The 16,372-nt window shown below is 67.7% G+C and overlaps 2 protein-coding genes across 19 annotated transcripts in view; one reads left to right on the top strand and one right to left on the bottom strand.

Annotated features, from left to right (window-relative positions):
- Positions 1-13,012, top strand: part of TSC2 (tuberous sclerosis 2) — a 36,656-nt gene extending 23,644 nt beyond the window's left edge. The window contains exons 23-42 of one of the 14 annotated variants that reach the window (XR_002342449.1): positions 218-311; positions 480-582; positions 824-918; positions 2,060-2,188; positions 3,579-3,743; positions 3,867-4,019; positions 4,138-4,250; positions 4,723-4,938; positions 5,540-5,743; positions 6,402-6,470; positions 7,563-7,693; positions 8,105-8,604; positions 8,754-8,829; positions 9,002-9,088; positions 9,873-10,059; positions 10,401-10,540; positions 11,601-11,705; positions 11,774-11,865; positions 11,954-12,052; positions 12,147-13,012. Coding sequence is in view for 13 of the 14 variants with exons in the window: in XM_003354671.4 (XP_003354719.1) it covers positions 218-311; positions 480-582; positions 824-918; positions 2,060-2,188; positions 3,579-3,743; positions 3,867-4,019; positions 4,138-4,250; positions 4,723-4,938; positions 5,540-5,743; positions 6,402-6,470; positions 7,563-7,693; positions 8,105-8,604; positions 8,754-8,829; positions 9,002-9,088; positions 9,873-10,059; positions 10,401-10,540; positions 11,627-11,705; positions 11,774-11,865; positions 11,954-12,052; positions 12,147-12,317 (2,903 nt within the window). In the remaining variant the exon portion in view is untranslated. Of the gene's footprint in view, positions 1-217; positions 312-479; positions 583-823; positions 919-2,059; positions 2,189-3,578; positions 4,020-4,137; positions 4,251-4,722; positions 4,939-5,539; positions 5,744-6,401; positions 6,471-7,562; positions 7,694-8,104; positions 8,605-8,753; positions 8,830-9,001; positions 9,089-9,872; positions 10,060-10,400; positions 10,541-11,600; positions 11,706-11,773; positions 11,866-11,953; positions 12,053-12,146 lie in introns of all 14 variants that reach the window. The other 13 variants (XM_003354671.4, XM_005655160.3, XM_005655162.3 and 10 more) reach the window with 13 other exon arrangements.
- The window catches only part of PKD1 (polycystin 1, transient receptor potential channel interacting), a 49,877-nt gene continuing 45,985 nt past the window's right edge, over positions 12,481-16,372 (bottom strand). For all 5 annotated transcript variants that reach the window (XM_013987810.2, XM_005655159.3, NM_001246202.1 and 2 more), the window contains 6 exon segments: positions 16,185-16,310; positions 15,809-15,983; positions 14,707-14,997; positions 14,499-14,633; positions 14,115-14,420; positions 12,481-14,019 (listed from right to left, as the gene is read on the bottom strand). In XM_013987810.2, coding sequence (XP_013843264.1) covers positions 13,540-14,019; positions 14,115-14,420; positions 14,499-14,633; positions 14,707-14,997; positions 15,809-15,983; positions 16,185-16,310 — 1,513 coding nt within the window. In that variant the 3' untranslated portion in view covers positions 12,481-13,539.

The raw sequence follows: 16,372 nt of genomic DNA, 5'->3' as shown, positions 1-16,372 counted from the left end.
ATCTGGCGTTGGCATGCCATGTGGTGTAGGTCGCAGATGCGGCTCGGATTCTGAGTTGCTGTGGCTGCCGCAGCTGTAGCCCAATTCAACCCCTAGCCTGGGAACTTGCACGTGCCGCAGGTGTGGCCCTAAAGAAAAAGAATCAGAAATGGCACAGGCCCCTGGCGACTCTCATCCCTGCGGTGCCCGTCTGCCAGGCTGTCTCCTTGCGTTGCAGCTCTGGCCAGGCTGCCTCACCTCTACCGGAACTTTGCGGCGGAGCAGTATGCCAGCGTGTTCGCCATCTCCCTGCCGTACACCAACCCCTCCAAGTGAGTGCCCTCCCAGTCGTGACTCGGGCCAGCGCTGCTTGCCGAAGCCAGGCCTCCCGGGGTAGAGCGCCACGTGGGCCCCTGTGGCCTTTGCCCCTCTGGTCTGCGCCCCCAGTGCCCGGCCCCTTGCCCAGGGACCGCCAGCCCACCCTCATGGTCTCGCTGCAGGTTCAATCAGTACATTGTGTGCCTGGCCCATCACGTCATAGCCATGTGGTTCATTAGGTGCCGCCTGCCCTTCCGGAAAGATTTTGTTCCTTACATCACGAAGGTGAGCCCGCGGAGGCCGCAGCCCGTGTTCCAGCTGGGACCTGCTTTGCCGCTGGCCGTGCGGGGCTGGAGCAGGATGATGGGTGGCGGGAAGAGAGATGGGGTGCTTCTGGGACACAGCTCGTTGCTGCCTTTGTCCTGGGCCTGCAGCTCGTCCTGGCTCAGGGCATGCCTGGGCGGGGCTGGCAGGTGCAGCGGGAAGCCTCGAGGGCGTGCGGCTCAGGTCTGCTCCGTTCTGCCAGGGCCTGCGCTCCAACGTTCTCCTGTCTTTTGATGACACCCCCGAGAAGGACAGCTTTAGAGCTCGGAGTACCAGTCTCAACGAGAGGCCCAAGAGGTGCGGGGCTGCATGGGCGGGCCTCGTGTCGGAGGTAGGGGGCAGCTCCGTGAGCTGGCCTGTGACCAGCATGGTGCGTACAGGCCGGCTGCCCCCAGGCCAGGGAGTGGACCTGGGCCCTGGCCGAGTGTGTACCCCCATGTGGACCATGCTGGGCTCCAAGACACCCTTAGGAGGTGAGGCAGGGCCCTACCTCTGAGGGCCGCAAACACCCCACACTTGGCTGGGAAGGCCAGCAGTGCTCCTCAGCAAGCCGGTCACTGTGGCCTGCGGTGTCATGGAGCCCCCGTGCTAGGTTGTGGCCAGTCCTGGCCTGCCTGGGCGGCGGGTGAGTGCACGTTTGCTGGTTGGGAATCGGGGTGCTAGTTCTAGGGCGTCTGAGTCTGGCACTGACTCCACAAATGAGCCCATGGTTGCATCGGGGCCTCTGTCTCCCCGGAAGCCAAAGCCCTGGTCTGGACAGGGAGGACCCCGGGCCCGCGGGTGCCCAGCCTCGGGCTGGCCGCCTCCTCCCGAGCGCTCGCCTAGCCCCTCGCTGATTGGGACACGCTCTCCATCGCAGCTGCTTTCGCCAAGTCTGAGGAAGCCGTGCTAGGCTGTGTGTTGTTGTCTGCATCTCATCGGAACGGCTGCCCCCCCCCCGCCCCCCTTTCCGTCCAGGCTTTTTTGGCTTCCCTAGGTGGGAACACGGCATTTTCCAGAAGGACCAGGTCTCTCAGGGTCCCGGTGGCTGGGGGCCAGGGGCCTTGAGCTAAGTAAGAACTGGCCTCTTTTTGGGCTGCGACCTTCAGGACCTCAGCACCTGGTCCCATGCGGGCAGGGCTGGCCTCGCTCGGGGTGGGCGGACGCCTGGTCAGCACAGCCTGGAATCTGTCGTGCGGTGTGATGCACACGTTTAATTTGCTCTCGTGTTCTTTGTTTGGGTATCCCGCGTGGAGCCATTTTCTCCGTCGTGTTTACGAGATATGTTTTCATGCGTTTTTGTTTTCTGTTTCTTCCCCCTGCTGACTGGCCTCTGGCATGGTTTTTGTCCATCTCACCCACGGGCTGTGACCTTTCCTCCTCCTCCCTCCAATGGCTTGTTCTCCCCTCCCTGGAGCTGGGCTCTCTGGGGCTTGGGCCTTCCTTCCTCACCTGGTAGTTTGAGGATAGCCAGGCCCCCCAAACAAGGCTTGAATAACTCCCCACCCGTGAAAGAATTCAAGGAGAGCCTTGCAGCCGATGCCTTCCGGTGCCGCAGCATCAGTGTTTCAGAGCACGCGGTCCGCAGGTAGAGGGCTCTGTCGGGCAGGGGCTCAGAGCCGGGAGCTCAGCCCACGAAGTGGCGCTGCCAGGCGGGAGCGCCCGGGGGGCGGTGCATGGGGCTGCTTGCATGACCTCATCGCCTGCCCATGCCCCCCTTGGCCGGAGCTGGAGGAGAGCTCGGGGTGGGGGGGGGACGCCCTCAGGCCGCAGGGGTGCATCCTGCCGAGCCTGGCCCTCGGGCCAGGGGACCCTAGTGGAGAGGGCGGAAAGGTTGCATTCTGTCACCAAGCCGCCCACAAGCGCGGGCTGGCTGCGCAGCGTCTGCAGTGGCCGGCCGGGGAGCCCGAAGCAGGGTGACCCCCGTCCGATGGCGGGTGTCCAGTGGCGGTGCCCGCAAGCCTGTCCCTGGAGGTCCGGGGTCTTGGCCCTTGATTCGAGCGGTGCCTGCGCAGGTCTGCTGGAAACACACCCTCCAGGCCTGGGCTTTTCTTTCACATCCTCTTGAGGGGACTTTCTTCCTGAGCCTTTTTTGTACAAGGGTCTGTGTTCTGTTGGAGCTGAAGTGGAACAGGGGCTTTTGTGGGGGCAGTGGGCAGGGGGCCAGCCGCAAGGGCCAGGGGAGGGGAGGCCTGGCCTCTCCAGGGTCGCGGCCTCGTCACTGCTCCCTGCCGTGTCCCAGCGTGGGGGTGGACTCAGGGCTGCGGCCCGAGCCGACAGGCCAGGCCGCTGCCTTCCCACCTGGAGGCCTCTGGAGGCCTCAGGGTCCCGGAGCTCGTAGACCACCCCCACCCCCACCCGGCCCCTCTGGCTTGGGCTCCAGCCCCAAGGCTGGCTTCTGCCGAGTCTGGTTGGAGTCGGCAGGGCGCTGCTGGGCTCGGGGTGCTCAGAGAAGTTCCCTTCAGCTCCTTCCCAATAGATTCTTTCTTGAGAGCACAGCTCCGCAACGGGGTGTGAAACATCCCAACGAAACCTGCACAAGCCCCTCCTCCTGGTCACAGGGGCGGGGCCGGCAGGACCCCGGTGTGGGGGTGAAGAGGCTCAGTGGAAGGCCAGACCCCCCCCCGTCCCCCACGGGAGGCGGCCCTGTGGGCAGAATGCAATCTTGGTCGGTGTCCTGTGGTCCCGCGTCTCTGCATGACTCCACGGTCTGCCGCCCGGCCGTCGCCCGACTGTCCTGTGCTTCTGGGGGCGGGGCCTGTCTCTCCCGGCTCAGCCTCCACTCGGACGAAGGGGCCAGGTCTCCCCCCTGAGCCCGGCCGCCCTCCCCCGGGGGGTGTGTCCCTCAGTTGGCCGAGCCGTGGCTCCGCTGGCCTCACGGCCCCCTCAGCACATGCATGCCGTGAGCTTTGGCCCTGGTGGCAGATGACCCGGCCCCCTGTCCGGCACCCTGACCCCGCAGTGGCTCGTCCCTCCAGCAGGATCCAGACATCGCTCACGAGCGCCAGCTTGGGGTCTGCAGATGAGAACTCGATGGCCCAGGCTGACGACAGCCTGAAGAACCTGCACCTGGAGCTCACAGAAACCTGTCTAGACATGATGGCCAGATACGTGTTCTCCAACTTCACGGCCGTGCCCAAGAGGTGTGAAGCGGGCTGTGGGCCGGGGGCTTCCTCGGGCCACGGCCCCCATCAGAGCCACGGCAGCAAGAGCGGCGTGGGGGGCCCCGCCAGGCGCGAGGTTGGCGGACACTCCTGTGCTTTCAGGTCTCCCGTCGGGGAGTTCCTTCTGGCTGGTGGCAGGACCAAAACCTGGCTGGTTGGGAACAAGCTGGTCACCGTGACGACAAGCGTGGGGACCGGGACGCGGTCACTCCTGGGCTTGGACTCAGGAGAGCTGCAGGGCGGCCCAGAGTTGAGGTGACTGCTCTTTTCTGCCACTGCTGCCCCGCCTCAGCGGTGGCTGTCCTGGGCCCAGGCCTGCACGCAATGGTGGCGTGGAGTCCTTTGGTCACTCTGCGGGACCCTCTGTCCTCAGCTCCGACCCCGGTGTGCACGTGAGACAGATAAAGGAGGCGCCGGCCAAGCTGGAGTCCCAGGCTGGGCAGCAGGTGTGCCGCGGGGCCCGGGACCGGGTCCGCTCCATGTCTGGTGAGCCTCCGCCCCCCCCGCCCCCCATAGGGGCCACTGTGCTCAGGAAGGCCCTGGGCGCCGAGGGACAGCTGGCGGCCAGTTCCCGATCACTGGAGCCCTGTCTCTGGGAGGCCTTGTCAGGGGCCTCGGGTAGGGCACACGCACCTGCATGGCTGTGGCGTGAGGCCTCCTGCTGCTGGGGTCTGCGCCCGGGGCTGGTGTTTCTACGCACCCGCAGCAGCCCTAGCCTGCAGCCCAGCTCACGCCTGGTGCTCACCCCTGGCGCTTTTCTCCGCTGCAGCTGAGAGAAGCCGTGGTCTGACTCGGGCGGGTGCTGGGACCCTTTCCCGCTGCCCAGGGTGTACTGAGGGCCACACCCAAGGAGGCTGAGCTGCCTCTGCGCCCCAGTTCAGGGCTCAGCCAGCCCGGCTCCCAGGTGGCTTTCCCGCTGGGTTGGGCGGTGGTCACCAGCCCTCCTCCTTCTCCTCAGGGGGCCACGGCCTTCGTGTTGGCACCTTGGATGCTCCGGCCTCACACTTCCCAGGCAGCCCCTCTTCCCCGGGCTCAGAGACTGCCCCAGCCGGCAAGCCCGAAAAGGCCTCGGCTGGCTCCCAGCTCCCTGCGCAGAAGGAGAAAACAAACCTGGCGGCCTACGTCCCCCTGTTGACCCAGGGCTGGGCGGAGATCTTGGTCCGAAGACCCACAGGTATCTGGGGGTGGCCCTGCGTTCAGTTGGCCCGGGCCGCCGTTGGCCCGTAGTGGGGACAGTGACAGGCTCTGGGCACACAGAGTGAGTGGCAGTCAGGCTGGGCCACAGCAGCTGCTCAGAGGTGGCTTTTGAGCAGGTCCCCAGAGGAGTGTGGTGAGGGGAGACCCCAGTGGCTCAGCGGGGAGAGGGTCCCTCCTTGCTAGTCTGCTGGGGCCACTGTAACCCTGCCCCCCAGACGGGGGCCGTAAACTGCAGAAATTATTCCTCCCGGGCCTGGAGCCTGAAGTCAGGGTCAGGCTGCTGGGGGCTCGTTTCCCCTTCTCCTTGGCTCTTAGACGCCTTCTCACTGTGACCTCGCGTGGTCTCCCTCTCATCTGTGTCTTCATCTTCCGTTTCAAGGGCACCCGTCACAGCTCAGGGCCCGTCTGCATGGTCTTGTTTTAGCTTAATCACCACTTTAGAGAGTCTCTCTCCAAACCCAGCCTCGCCTGGCTCCCTGGTTGAGCAGGGCCCTGGAGGACGCGTGGCAGGGGCTGTGGGCTGGGGCCGCGGGGTGGCCGTGGGGATGCGCTGAGGGCTGCCGGCTGCGCCTCCACAGGGAACACCAGCTGGCTGATGAGCCTGGAGAACCCGCTCAGCCCCTTCTCCTCGGACATCAACAACATGCCCCTGCAGGAGCTGTCCAATGCCCTCATGGCCGCCGAGCGCTTCAAGGAGCGCCGGGATACGGCGCTGTACAAGTCCCTGTCGGTGCCGGCGGCCGGCTCGGCAAAGCCTCCCCCGCCCCCGCGCTCTAACACAGGTGAGCGCTGGCCCCGCGGTGCCTGCTGCGCGCCTGCGGATGGCACGTGCGCCCAGGGGGCCCTAGGCTTCTCGGCACCGCCAGCCTTGGGCGCGGGGAGGAGGCCGGCCGAGGGGGGACGCCCCTCTCCGGACCCTGACGTTGGAGAGCGGGGCCTGCTCCTGCGGGGGGCCCTCTTCTTCGGAGACGTGGTGCCGTGAGTGACGGGCTCGAGGCCCCCCTCAGCTGGCCCCTCCCCCCCGGGGGTGGGCGCTGGCCGAGGGCTGCTCTGCACCCTCCGTGCGCCCCGTGCCCAGGGCTCCCGGAGGCGGCCGCACCTCTGCTTGGGTTGGGGGGAATGCGCCGAGCACCCCCACGCCTGCCTGCGCCTGCCTGCGCTGCCTTGTGCCCCATCCTGCTGGGCCGGCGCCGTCCTTCCCACCCTCGGCCCCGGCCTTCCCTGTGGCCACGGACGATGTTTAGAGGCCGAGAACCTCTGTCCGCGAGGAGGGGCTGCGCTCCTCTCCCCAGACGTCCGTCCGCCCCGAGCAGCCTGGAGAGCTGGCCCGTGTGCGAGCCCCCGGGCTCGGGGTCTGTGGGGACGGGCGGGGCCTGTCCTCCTGCTTCCTGTGCGCGGCCTCTCCTCCTGCTGACTGGCCGCTCGCGGTTTCCCTTGCAGTGGCCTCTTTCTCCTCCCTGTGCCAGTCCCGCTGCCAAGGAAAGCTGCACAGGAGCATTTCCTGGGCAGGTATTCGTACGTCTCGCTAAGGACAGCGGTGCTTGCCGCGGAGCGCCTGCCTCATAGGTGCTGTTCCATCGCCCCTCATCCGGTCGCCCCTCCATGGCCCCGCCTGAGCCCCGTGGCCCTCACTCGCATGACGGCGTCTGTGCAGAATGCCTTTGCTTTGCCGGCGGGAACCCCCTCTGCCTCACGCCTTTCATGGCTGAGCTGTGTTGCCAAGCTGGCCGGGCCCTCCCAGCCCCTTCTTCAGGCCTGAGGAGGGGGTCTCGGGGCAGCTGGACCCCAGAAGCCGGCAGAGGACAGCCTTTTGGGGGCGAGCCTGGCCCTGGGGCTCAGCGGAGCTGACCCTGCCCTGGCCGCTGGTGGTCTGATTGGCTTTGTGAACCCGCAGATTGGGTGTGTCTGCCTTTGCTGGTGGCCCGCGGGGTGCTCCAGCCTCTGGGAGCCTCGCGGCGCGTGGCAGCGTGCGGACGGGTTCTCGCGGGCGGCTAACGGACTGCACGCGTGTGGGGCTGTGTTCGGGCAGCCGTGGGCTGTGCTGATTCTCAGCCGCTTTTTCTCGCCCTGCCTCTACCCTGGCGCTGGTACAGGAAACGCAGCTTTGGGGCTTCGTGCCCTCTCCTTGGTGCCCGGCTCTGGGTCGGCTTGGTCTCAGGAGGCGAGCCCCCGCTCCTCGGAAGGGCCCTGGGCCGAGTCTGCGTGCAGGGACTTGTCCGCCGTGGTGTTGCCCTTGGCCAGTCAGGGAGGCGCCTGGCTTCGCCCCAGCTCCTGAGGGCCGGTCTCCTCCCGAGCCGGGGCCCCGTCTCACGAGGGCATCTTTATACTCGGGGCCCGCTCTGCCCTGGGCCACCTGCCTTGCTGAGGAGACAGAGGCGGTCTCTGTGGACGTGGGGCAGGCGGGGGGCGTGAGAGAGACAGCCCGTGTCGGGCCTCACACCGCGGCCCCTCAGAGTGCCCTCCTCCAGCTGGCTCAACGGGAGGGGGGCTCCGCTGGGGGGGCGGCTGCTGTGCCCTCAGGGGGGACGCTGGTACCCCTGGAGGCACCAGGAGCTCCTGGGGCCGGACCAGCGCCCAGCAGCCCCACCTATGTCCTTCCAGACTCTGCGGTGGTTCTGGAGGAGGGAGGTCCAGGCGAGCCTGGTTGGCCAGGGGGGGTCCCCGAGTTGGAAGACTTGGAGGCGCCGCTAGACACAGGTCAGCGCTGCTGCCGCGCCGAAGCTTTCAGCAGGGTGAGTGTGGGCCGGAGCCGCTGGAGGCTCCCTGTGGGTGCTCCTACCCTCTGCACCTCCAGACCTCAACCCCAGCTCCTGGGGGCGGTGGGGGCCGACTCGGGGCCCCTGCCCCAGGCTGGTGGCACATGGGTTTGCTCTGAGCTCCAGAAACCCCTGCAGGGTTCCTTCCTGCTGTTGTCGCACTGGGCCATCCCAGGTCAAGGCTCCTCCCTGCGGCCTCCTTTGGTCTCCGGGACTCTTAGCTCCTTTACTGAGCTTGGGCCGCAGGCGGGGGACCCAACAGCTCGGGCTGCGTGGCTCTGCGGCCCTGGGCTGGGGCCAGGTGTGGCCTCACTGCCTCCAGGTAAACCCCAGGTGAGCTGGGGGGTGCCTCCTGATGAAGGTTTTTCTGGGCGCGTTCTCTTCTAGTCGTCCTCAACCTCCAGCCAGGAGGAGAAGCTGTTCCACGCAGAGGACTTGGCAGCCGGGGGCATCCCCATCGAGCGGGCCGTCTCCTCGGAGGGCTCCCGGTCCTCTGTGGACCTCACCTTCCAGCCCTCACAGCCCCTGAGCAAGTCCAGCTCATCGCCTGAACTGCAGACCCTGCAGGATGTCCTTGGGGACCTTGGGGACAAGGCCGATGCCGGCCGACTGAGCCCTGAGGCCAAGGCCCGGTCGCAGTCAGGGATCCTGGATGGGGAAGGCGCTGCCTGGCCAGCTCCGGGCGAAGAGGGCCGGGGCCGGGGTCCTTCCCAGACCGAGGGCCCCTTACCTTCCAGCTGCCCCCGCTCCCCCAGTGGCCTGCGGCCTCGAGGCTACACCATCTCTGATTCGGCCCCGTCGCGCAGGGGCAAGCGGGTGGAGAGGGATGCCTTCAAGGGCAGAGCCAGGACCCCCAACACGGAGAAGGTGCCGGGCATCAACCCCAGGTGAGCCAGGACACTTCCCAAGGGCAGAGCAGGCTGGGGTGCTCTGGTCGGAGGCGCAGGGGAGGGTGGTTCCTGTGGTCCCGAGGCTTTGGCCCCCGCACCCCTCGCCTGGGCCGTGCCCGCGAGCCCAGGCTTCACGGTCTCTGCAGCTTCGTGTTCCTGCAGCTCTACCACTCCCCTTTCTTCGGTGACGAGTCCAACAAGCCCATCCTTCTGCCCAGCGAGGTAGGCCTGCCTTCGCTCCTCTTGGGGCTGCCCAACGGGGGCCCCGGTGCTGGGGTGACCTGCCTGCGTGGCGAGAGACCGCTCCTGGGCAGGCACCTGGCGGGGCTGATGGCGGGGCTGGAGGCAGGGGACGGTCTCTGCCCGGGGCTCAGGCCCGGCTCTGTGGCTGCAGTCTTTTGAGCGGTCGGTGCAGCTCCTCGACCAGATCCCGTCATATGACACGCACAAGATCGCCGTCCTGTACGTGGGAGAAGGCCAGGTGAGGCTGCTGGCGCCAGGTGGGGTTCGGGCCCTTGTCTTCTGAGCTCGGTCGCTGCTGGAGCCTCTGGGCCCACTGGGCTCCGTGCAGGGCCAGGCACCGTGTGCACACGGGGTCCCTGGGGAGCAGGGCCCGGGAGCCCCTGCAGGTGTGAGCCCCTTGCTCTCCATGCCGTGGCGCAGGGGAGGAGGTAACACTGAGCGGAGATGTGCAGGAGGGGAGGCAGGCCGGCAGCGGCCGGGTAGGTGCCATGTGCTCCAGGGCCGGCACGGGGTGCTGGGCAGGGATGTGGGTGGGGCGGCGTGGAGGGGTCACTGTGGGCAGCCTGTGGATCCCGGGCAGTCCCCAGTGAGGTGGGAGGGCCTCGGGTGGTTCTGAGCAAAGGGTTCGAGTCGACTCGACCCGAGTCTCAAGAGCACCGTTCTGGCTGCCGTGGGCAGCGCTGCTGGAGGGAGGGCGGCAGGCCGAGTGAGCAGGGCAGGTCGGAGGAACGGGGCCTGGGGAGCACAGGGCTCCGAGGGCGTTCGGGATCCCTTGGGCCCAGCTTAGCGGCGGACTTAGTCACAAGAGAGCAGGGACGTAGGAGGTGACACACCCAAGGCAGCAGCTGGAGCAAAGCTGCCGCACCCCAGGTTGGGTTGACAGTAGAAGTGGGGCTGTGTGCTGAGTTGCACCAGTCACCCCCACCCCTGTGGGGGCCCTGAGAGCCAGCGAGGGACGGGGTGTGGATGGGGGCCGCCTGCCTGGGAGCAGGTGCCACCGAGCTCCCTCTGTGTCCCTGCAGAGCAACAGTGAGCTTGCCATCCTGTCCAACGAGCACGGCTCCTACAGGTACACGGAGTTCCTGACGGGGCTGGGCAAGCTCATCGAGCTCAAGGACTGCCAGCCGGACAAGGTGTACCTGGGTGGCTTGGACGTGTGTGGCGAGGACGGCCAGTTCACCTACTGCTGGCACGACGACATCATGCAAGGTGCCACCCTCCCCCACCCCACACATGCCAGCCCCCCCCCCCAGGGCAGCAGCCAAGGGCCAAGGTCAACAGCCTGGGCACTGAGACGGCAACTGGCCGCAGAGCTCTGCTTCAGAAATCTCCGCCATCGGGGAGAGGAGCTGAGTGCTGCTGGCTGGGTGCCAGGGGAGGCGGCTCCCGCAGGCCCTCGGCTTCTGGAGAAACTAGGCCCTCCTGGCGCGCGTGGAGGGCTGGGCCCCTGCCGCCTGTCCTGGGCCCGCAGCCCCAGCCCGAGCAGCCCTGGCTCGCCCCCTGCCTGGGGCCGTGCCCGCTGCTCAGCTCCACCCCGCCCTGCCCCGCAGCCGTCTTCCACATCGCCACCCTGATGCCCACCAAGGACGTGGACAAGCACCGCTGTGACAAGAAGCGCCACCTGGGCAATGATTTCGTGTCCATCGTCTACAACGACTCGGGCGAGGACTTCAAGCTGGGCACCATCAAAGTGAGCGAGGGACCCTCCTGCGCCGGGCCTGGTCTGCGCCAACAGGTGCCCTGGGTGGAGGCCGTGTCTCTGGGGAGGTGCCCGCTGGTGTGTGTGGTGTGAGGCAGTGAGCTCCCCCAGGACCACACTGGTGACACAGCCCTTGGGGGCGGAGGTCCTCACCCTGCCTGTGTCCCCTTCTGGGATGAGGGGACGGCAGGTGTGCTCCTCCTGGGGCCTGTGCGGTCACTGCCGTGTGTCTTGGGAGGAGTCGGCACAGAGGTATGTTGGTGCCGGGCGGGGCGTGGCGGCTGAGTCCTGCTCCCCGGTGCTTCTCCCTGCCGCTTCTCCTCGCCCTGTGGCACAGTGTGGGGGGGCTGACATCACCTGCCTCCGAGACGAGGCTCGAGGTCCCGTGGGGAGGAGCAGGCTCAGGCCAGGTGGTCACCACGGGGGAGCCGCGTGAGCGCTGCACGGTCCAGCGGATGGGTGCCTGGTGCTGGGGTGCCTAGTGCTGAGGTGCCATGCGAGGGGCGTTTGAATTTGTTCTGAACACAACCTTGGAGGAGGTCTCTGAACACAGACTGGCTGGGGCTTCGGGCAGAGAGCCTGGTGGAGGGCAGGAGTGCCTGTCGGGAGGCTGGCCTGGGCCTCCTGTGCCGCAGAGCTGGGGCGCGCATCGGGGCAGGACAGCTGGGAGGGGTCTGAGGCGTGGTGGCAGGGCCGCCCCAAGGCGGGTGCTCGGGTGTGCTGTCACGAACGGTGTGTGCTCGGGTGTGCTGGGAACCCACCTAGAGCTCCATCTGCTGCCTTCGGGGTCTATGAGGTGTGTCCGCCAGGCCGCACAGGAGCCCTGGGCAGTGTGGAGGGGTCGCTCTGCCCGCTTGGCTCGACCAGTGTTGGGTCCTGTAGGGCTGGGCTGTGGGTGAGGCAGTAGAGGGGGGATGCGGTGGTGGACCTGCCCCGAAGCTGGGTGAGGAGAAAGTGTCGACAGATGAGCAGGCAGGTGGGTGGCTGCGGGTGCAGGTGTAGGCCGCTCGCTGAGCTGGCACATGTCTAACCACCAAGCCTTGGGTGCCAGGGTGATTCCTGCTCTTGTCCGGTCAGGGCCAGTTCAACTTTGTCCACGTGATCATCACGCCCCTGGACTACGAGTGCAACCTGGTGTCGCTGCAGTGCAGGAAAGGTGAGGCTCGGGCCAGGGTGTGGGGGGCACCCGTGGCTGAGCCCCACACTAACGCCCTGTCTCTCCAGACATGGAGGGCCTCGTGGACACCAGTGTGGCCAAGATTGTGTCTGACCGAAACCTGCCCTTCGTGGCCCGCCAGATGGCCCTGCATGCGAACGTGAGCAGAGGGGGGCCCCTGGGAGGTGGTGGGGTGGGTCCACAGGTGCCACCCACACAGGGCTCAGGGCTGTGCTCACCCCCCGCAGATGGCCTCGCAGGTGCACCATAGCCGATCCAACCCCACGGACATCTACCCCTCCAAGTGGATCGCCAGGCTCCGCCACATCAAGCGGCTGCGCCAACGGGTAGGGAGGCCGGGCCAGAGGGGTGGGGTCTGGGCGGTGGGCAGCACATGCCGCGCCCCCTCTGGGCCTGCTGCCACGGCTCCCTCTCCGGCAGATCCGAGAGGAGGCCCACTACTCGAACGCCAGCCTGCCCCAGATGCAGACGCACCCTCCCGGCCACGCCAAGGCCCCGGCGCAGGCCCCAGCGGAGCCCACGCCCACCTACGAGACGGGCCAGCGCAAGCGTCTCATCTCCTCCGTGGACGACTTCACCGAGTTTGTGTGAGGCTGCGCGCGGGCCGCTGCCTGGTCCCCTTGGAGCCTGTCGGAGACGCTGAGCACACGCCCCGGCAGCAGCCCTCCCTGCCCGCAAGGAGCTGGGGTGGTTTTCATTTGCGTGAATAAAGGGCTGGTGGGGCCCCAGCCGGCACACACGACAGAGACGCGGAGGCCGTCAGTCAGCTCGTTTATTTGACTCCGTCTGTTGGCGGGGGGGTCAAGGCTGTAGCTTGGGCCATGCCCCTGGCGCAGGGCAGGGGCCTGTCCGGCTGCTCCTGGGGCCTCCACTCAGGAAAGCCGCCCAGGGAACTGTCCCACTCGCCTCTCCTGCTGGGAGCCAGCCCCAGGGAGCGGCCTTTCCCTCTCCCCACCCTGGGGTCCTGTGCCAGGCACGGGTGCTGCCCTAGCCCAGACCCGACACCAGCAGACCTGGGCAGGGCAGGAGGCTAAGGCCACAGCGGTGACAAGAAAGGCCTGGGGGAGGCTGTGCCCCTCCCGCAGCCCTTGGCCCAGCACCTGCCCCAGGCCCGACTTGGATCCAAGAAGCAACTGTTGCTTCCCCAGCCCTAGGGGCATATATCTGGGGAGGGAGGCCAGCTCTGCAGCCCCAGCTTCTCCTCCAGGCAGGCGACCATGGGCACAGGCTGCTTCAGCCCTCAGGCCCCTTGGCCCTACTGAGAAATAAAGCGACTTACAAAAATATATACATTTTAACCCCACATAAATTACTGACGATAGACGCACAGCGGCGCACAGCGGCAGCTGGAGGTGAGTGCACGCAGCGGGGGACAGAAGAGGTAATAACTTAGGGGGAGGATGACGGGGGGTACGGGTTCCCTCCCCGCAGCCAGGGTCCTTAGCAAGGGGGAGATGTCTGCCCAGGAGGTGGGGCCGGGCACAGCCCGCTGTACCTGAGGACTCGGGAAATAAATTAGCGTCTCGGAGGCTGGGCACTCAGTCCAGTACTGCTGTGCCCTCCCACAGGGGACTGGGGAGGGGACCCTGGGTCTTCACTGGCCACGCGGCCATTAAAGTGCTGAAGCCCACAGAGGTGCAGACGGGGCTGCCTGCTCTGGTGGGACCTGCGTGCAGCCGTTCTGCCTGGCCCCAGGCCTCCAGGGTGGCAGAAGGTAGTAATACTGAGCGGTGTCGGCTCTGGCTCCGAGGGGCCAGAGTGGAAGCCACAGACCCAGCCCAGGGAAGAGGCATGAGCCCAGGCCCCCCTGGGGCTAAGTGCTGCTGGGGTGGATTTTGTTTTTGGCCAGTAGGGATGCCCTGCTGGCGCCCGTAGCCAGGCCCGTGCCTCTGCTGGCCCGGGCGAGGCGGCTGGGCAAGACTGGCAGTGGGCCTGGGGAAGGCCCGGGGGCTGGTGAAGCTGGGGGCTCACGGCTCCTGCGGCCACGCAGGCTCTGCAGCCGCCGCTCCAGCTGGTAGACGTCCTCCGTGGCCTGGTTGAGTCGGTCAAACTGGGCAAGAAGGGCCTCAAACACGGCTTGGAGGCGGGAGGGCTCGGGCTCGGGCTCCGGCTCCCCTCGGGCCCCCGGCCGGCCCAGGCCCCCACTCAGCCCATCCAGCTGGCTGGAGGAGGTGGAGGGGCGAGAGGCATCAGACCCTCCACTGGGCGGTGGCACGTCCGGAGAAGACTTGGAGCCCCGGGACGAGCGGGAGGGCAGTGGCTCCACCCCTTCAAAGCGGACTTTGTGGCGGAACTGGGGGCGGCACAGGGGCTCGGTCAGTCCGGCTGCACCCTGGGCTCCACTGGGCCCAGGGTGCGTCCCTCTCCCCCCCACTGGGCCGTACCCACCTCCTTGACCTTGCTGAAGCCCATCCAGAGGCGCAGCCTGCGTAAGAACAGTTCCACCATCTCATAATCCTGGGGCTCCCACGCTGGGCGGTAGAGCTCCCCGCGCAAAGCGTGGTACCGCCACCGCAGGAGGATGGCACCCAGCCTCAGGGCGCCCCACAGCCGCAGGGCCCAGAGCCCTGTGCACAGCAAGGGGGACAGACGCCAGGACTCGTCCGGACACAGGGCAGGACCCCCGGCCCCAGGGCACAGCACCAAAAGGGCCCGGGCGGCACTCCGAAGCGAGTCCACACAGGAGGAGACCAGCTGGGGGAAAGACGGCACGAGTGACAGGCAGCCCGGGGCTAAAGGCCCCTCTGATGGCCTCCCCCTGCCAGGACCTACCAGAAAAGCCAGTTGCACGTAGGCCACAGCGAGCACCACCAGACCTATGGCTGCACCCACGAGCTCTGGCAGGGCCCGGCACAGCGTCTTGCCGAAAATGGACCACTGGCGCACAAAGCGCAGCTGCTGGGCTGCCTGTGGGCAAAGGGCATCAGTGGCCCAACCTTACCCAGAAGCACCCTCCCGGGTCCACCGGCCCAGCTCTCACCTTGACCAAGAGCAGGAAAAGCAGTGAGGCAGCCAGGCCGTGGGCCACCGCACTCAGCTGGGCCACCTGCTCAAAACTGGTGAAGTGGTGCGGGCGGCGGCGCAGGAAGCGGGTCCATTGGTTGTCAGCGGCGCCCAGCTGCGCCAGGCGCACCAGCGCAGCGGCCGCTGTCAGTGCCACCAGCAGCCACCGCGCCCAGGTCCCAGGCCTCCTGGCACGCACACGCCCCTCTCTACGCCAGGAGCGCACCTCAGCCACAGCAAAGTACATCGCGAACAGCAGCAGGCCCACCTGCAGAGGACCGGGGCGCAGCCACAGTGGGGCGGGGTCAGGGCCGGACAAGGGTGGGCAGGGCCGCGCGGGGCAGAACAGACTGGAGTCGGGGGTACAGCAAGGGGGTGTCAGAGCCGGCTGAGGCCACCAGGGGGCACAGACGGGGCTGGGGTGGGCGGAGCAGCGCAAGGGTGGAGTCAGGGCCTGTGGGCGGTGGTGCCCGAGCTGGATCGGGAGGGGCCGCGCTGCGGTGGGCGGAGCCACGCAGGGCAGGGTCAGGCTGGGCGGGGCAGCGGAGCACTGTCAGGGCCCGGCCTGGGCCACGAGGGCAGTGTGGGGGGTGAAGTAAGGGCCTGTGCAGTGTGGGCAGGGCAGCCTGAGGGCGCAGAGCCCGGTTGGACGGGGTCATGTGGAGGCGGGTCGGGCTGGGGTGGGCGGTGGCCGCAGAGGGCAGGGTCAGGCTGGCTGTGTGGGGAAGCGTGGGGGTGGAGTCAGGGCCTGTGGGGGCGGTGTCAGAGCCGAGGTGGGCGGGGCCACGAGAGGGAGGGACTGGTTTGGGGCGGGCGGGGCAGGGAGAAGGTGGAGTCAGGGCCTGGGGGGCGGTGTCAGAGCCGAGGTGGGCGGGGCCAAGCCGGGTGGGGCGGGGCCACGAGAGGGAGGGACTGGCCTGGGGTGGGCGGGGCAGGGAAAGGGTGGAGTCAGGATCTGTGGGGGGTGGTGTCAGCACAGGGCGGGGTCCGGCTGGGCGGGGCAGTGGGCGGTATCAGAGCCAGGCCTTGGCCACGAGGGAGCGGGGTTGGGTGGAACCGTGAGGGGTGGCAGGACCTACCGAGGTGAGCAGTGGCATTGAGAGGCCAGCGCTGAGGCGGCGCAGCGCAAACGGGCGGACACTGACGGCCGTCACGGCTTGTCCGGCTGCAGGGAACTCGAGGCGTAGCGTGACAGCAGCGTGCAGCCCCACGGCTGGGCTGTACCGCGTGAGCTCCACGAACACCGCACGGCTCCTGCGCAGAGGGCACGGTGGGGCCGGAGTCCAAGCGGGTGGGAAGGGGTCAAGGCCGAGAGGGGAGGACCTGCGCCGCGGAGAAGCTGGGGGCCTTGGCAGAGGCAGGGGCTTGGGCAGCGGGTGGAGGAGGAGGGTGAGGTGCACTGGGGGGGTTCGTTGGGAACAGCAAGGCTGGGGCGTGGGCGTGCAGAGCACCCACCTGTTGTCGATCCAGTTGTGCAGCTGCAGGAAGCCCAGCTGCGCGCGGCTCTCCTCCAGGCTGGGGCCCAGCTCCTGCACGTAGCCCCCGCTGTCATACACGGCGCAGGACCCCCAGTACCAGACGCTGCCGGGAGGGGGCAGTGTCAGAGCGCTGCCCCGCAGGAACCCGGGAACAGGCGGGGCTCC

This window comes from Sus scrofa, chromosome 3 (assembly GCF_000003025.6).
Source record: "Sus scrofa isolate TJ Tabasco breed Duroc chromosome 3, Sscrofa11.1, whole genome shotgun sequence".
NCBI lineage: Eukaryota > Metazoa > Chordata > Mammalia > Artiodactyla > Suidae > Sus > Sus scrofa.
Note: the sequence above shows the minus strand (reverse complement) of the source record. Positions and strands in the feature narration are given on the sequence as shown.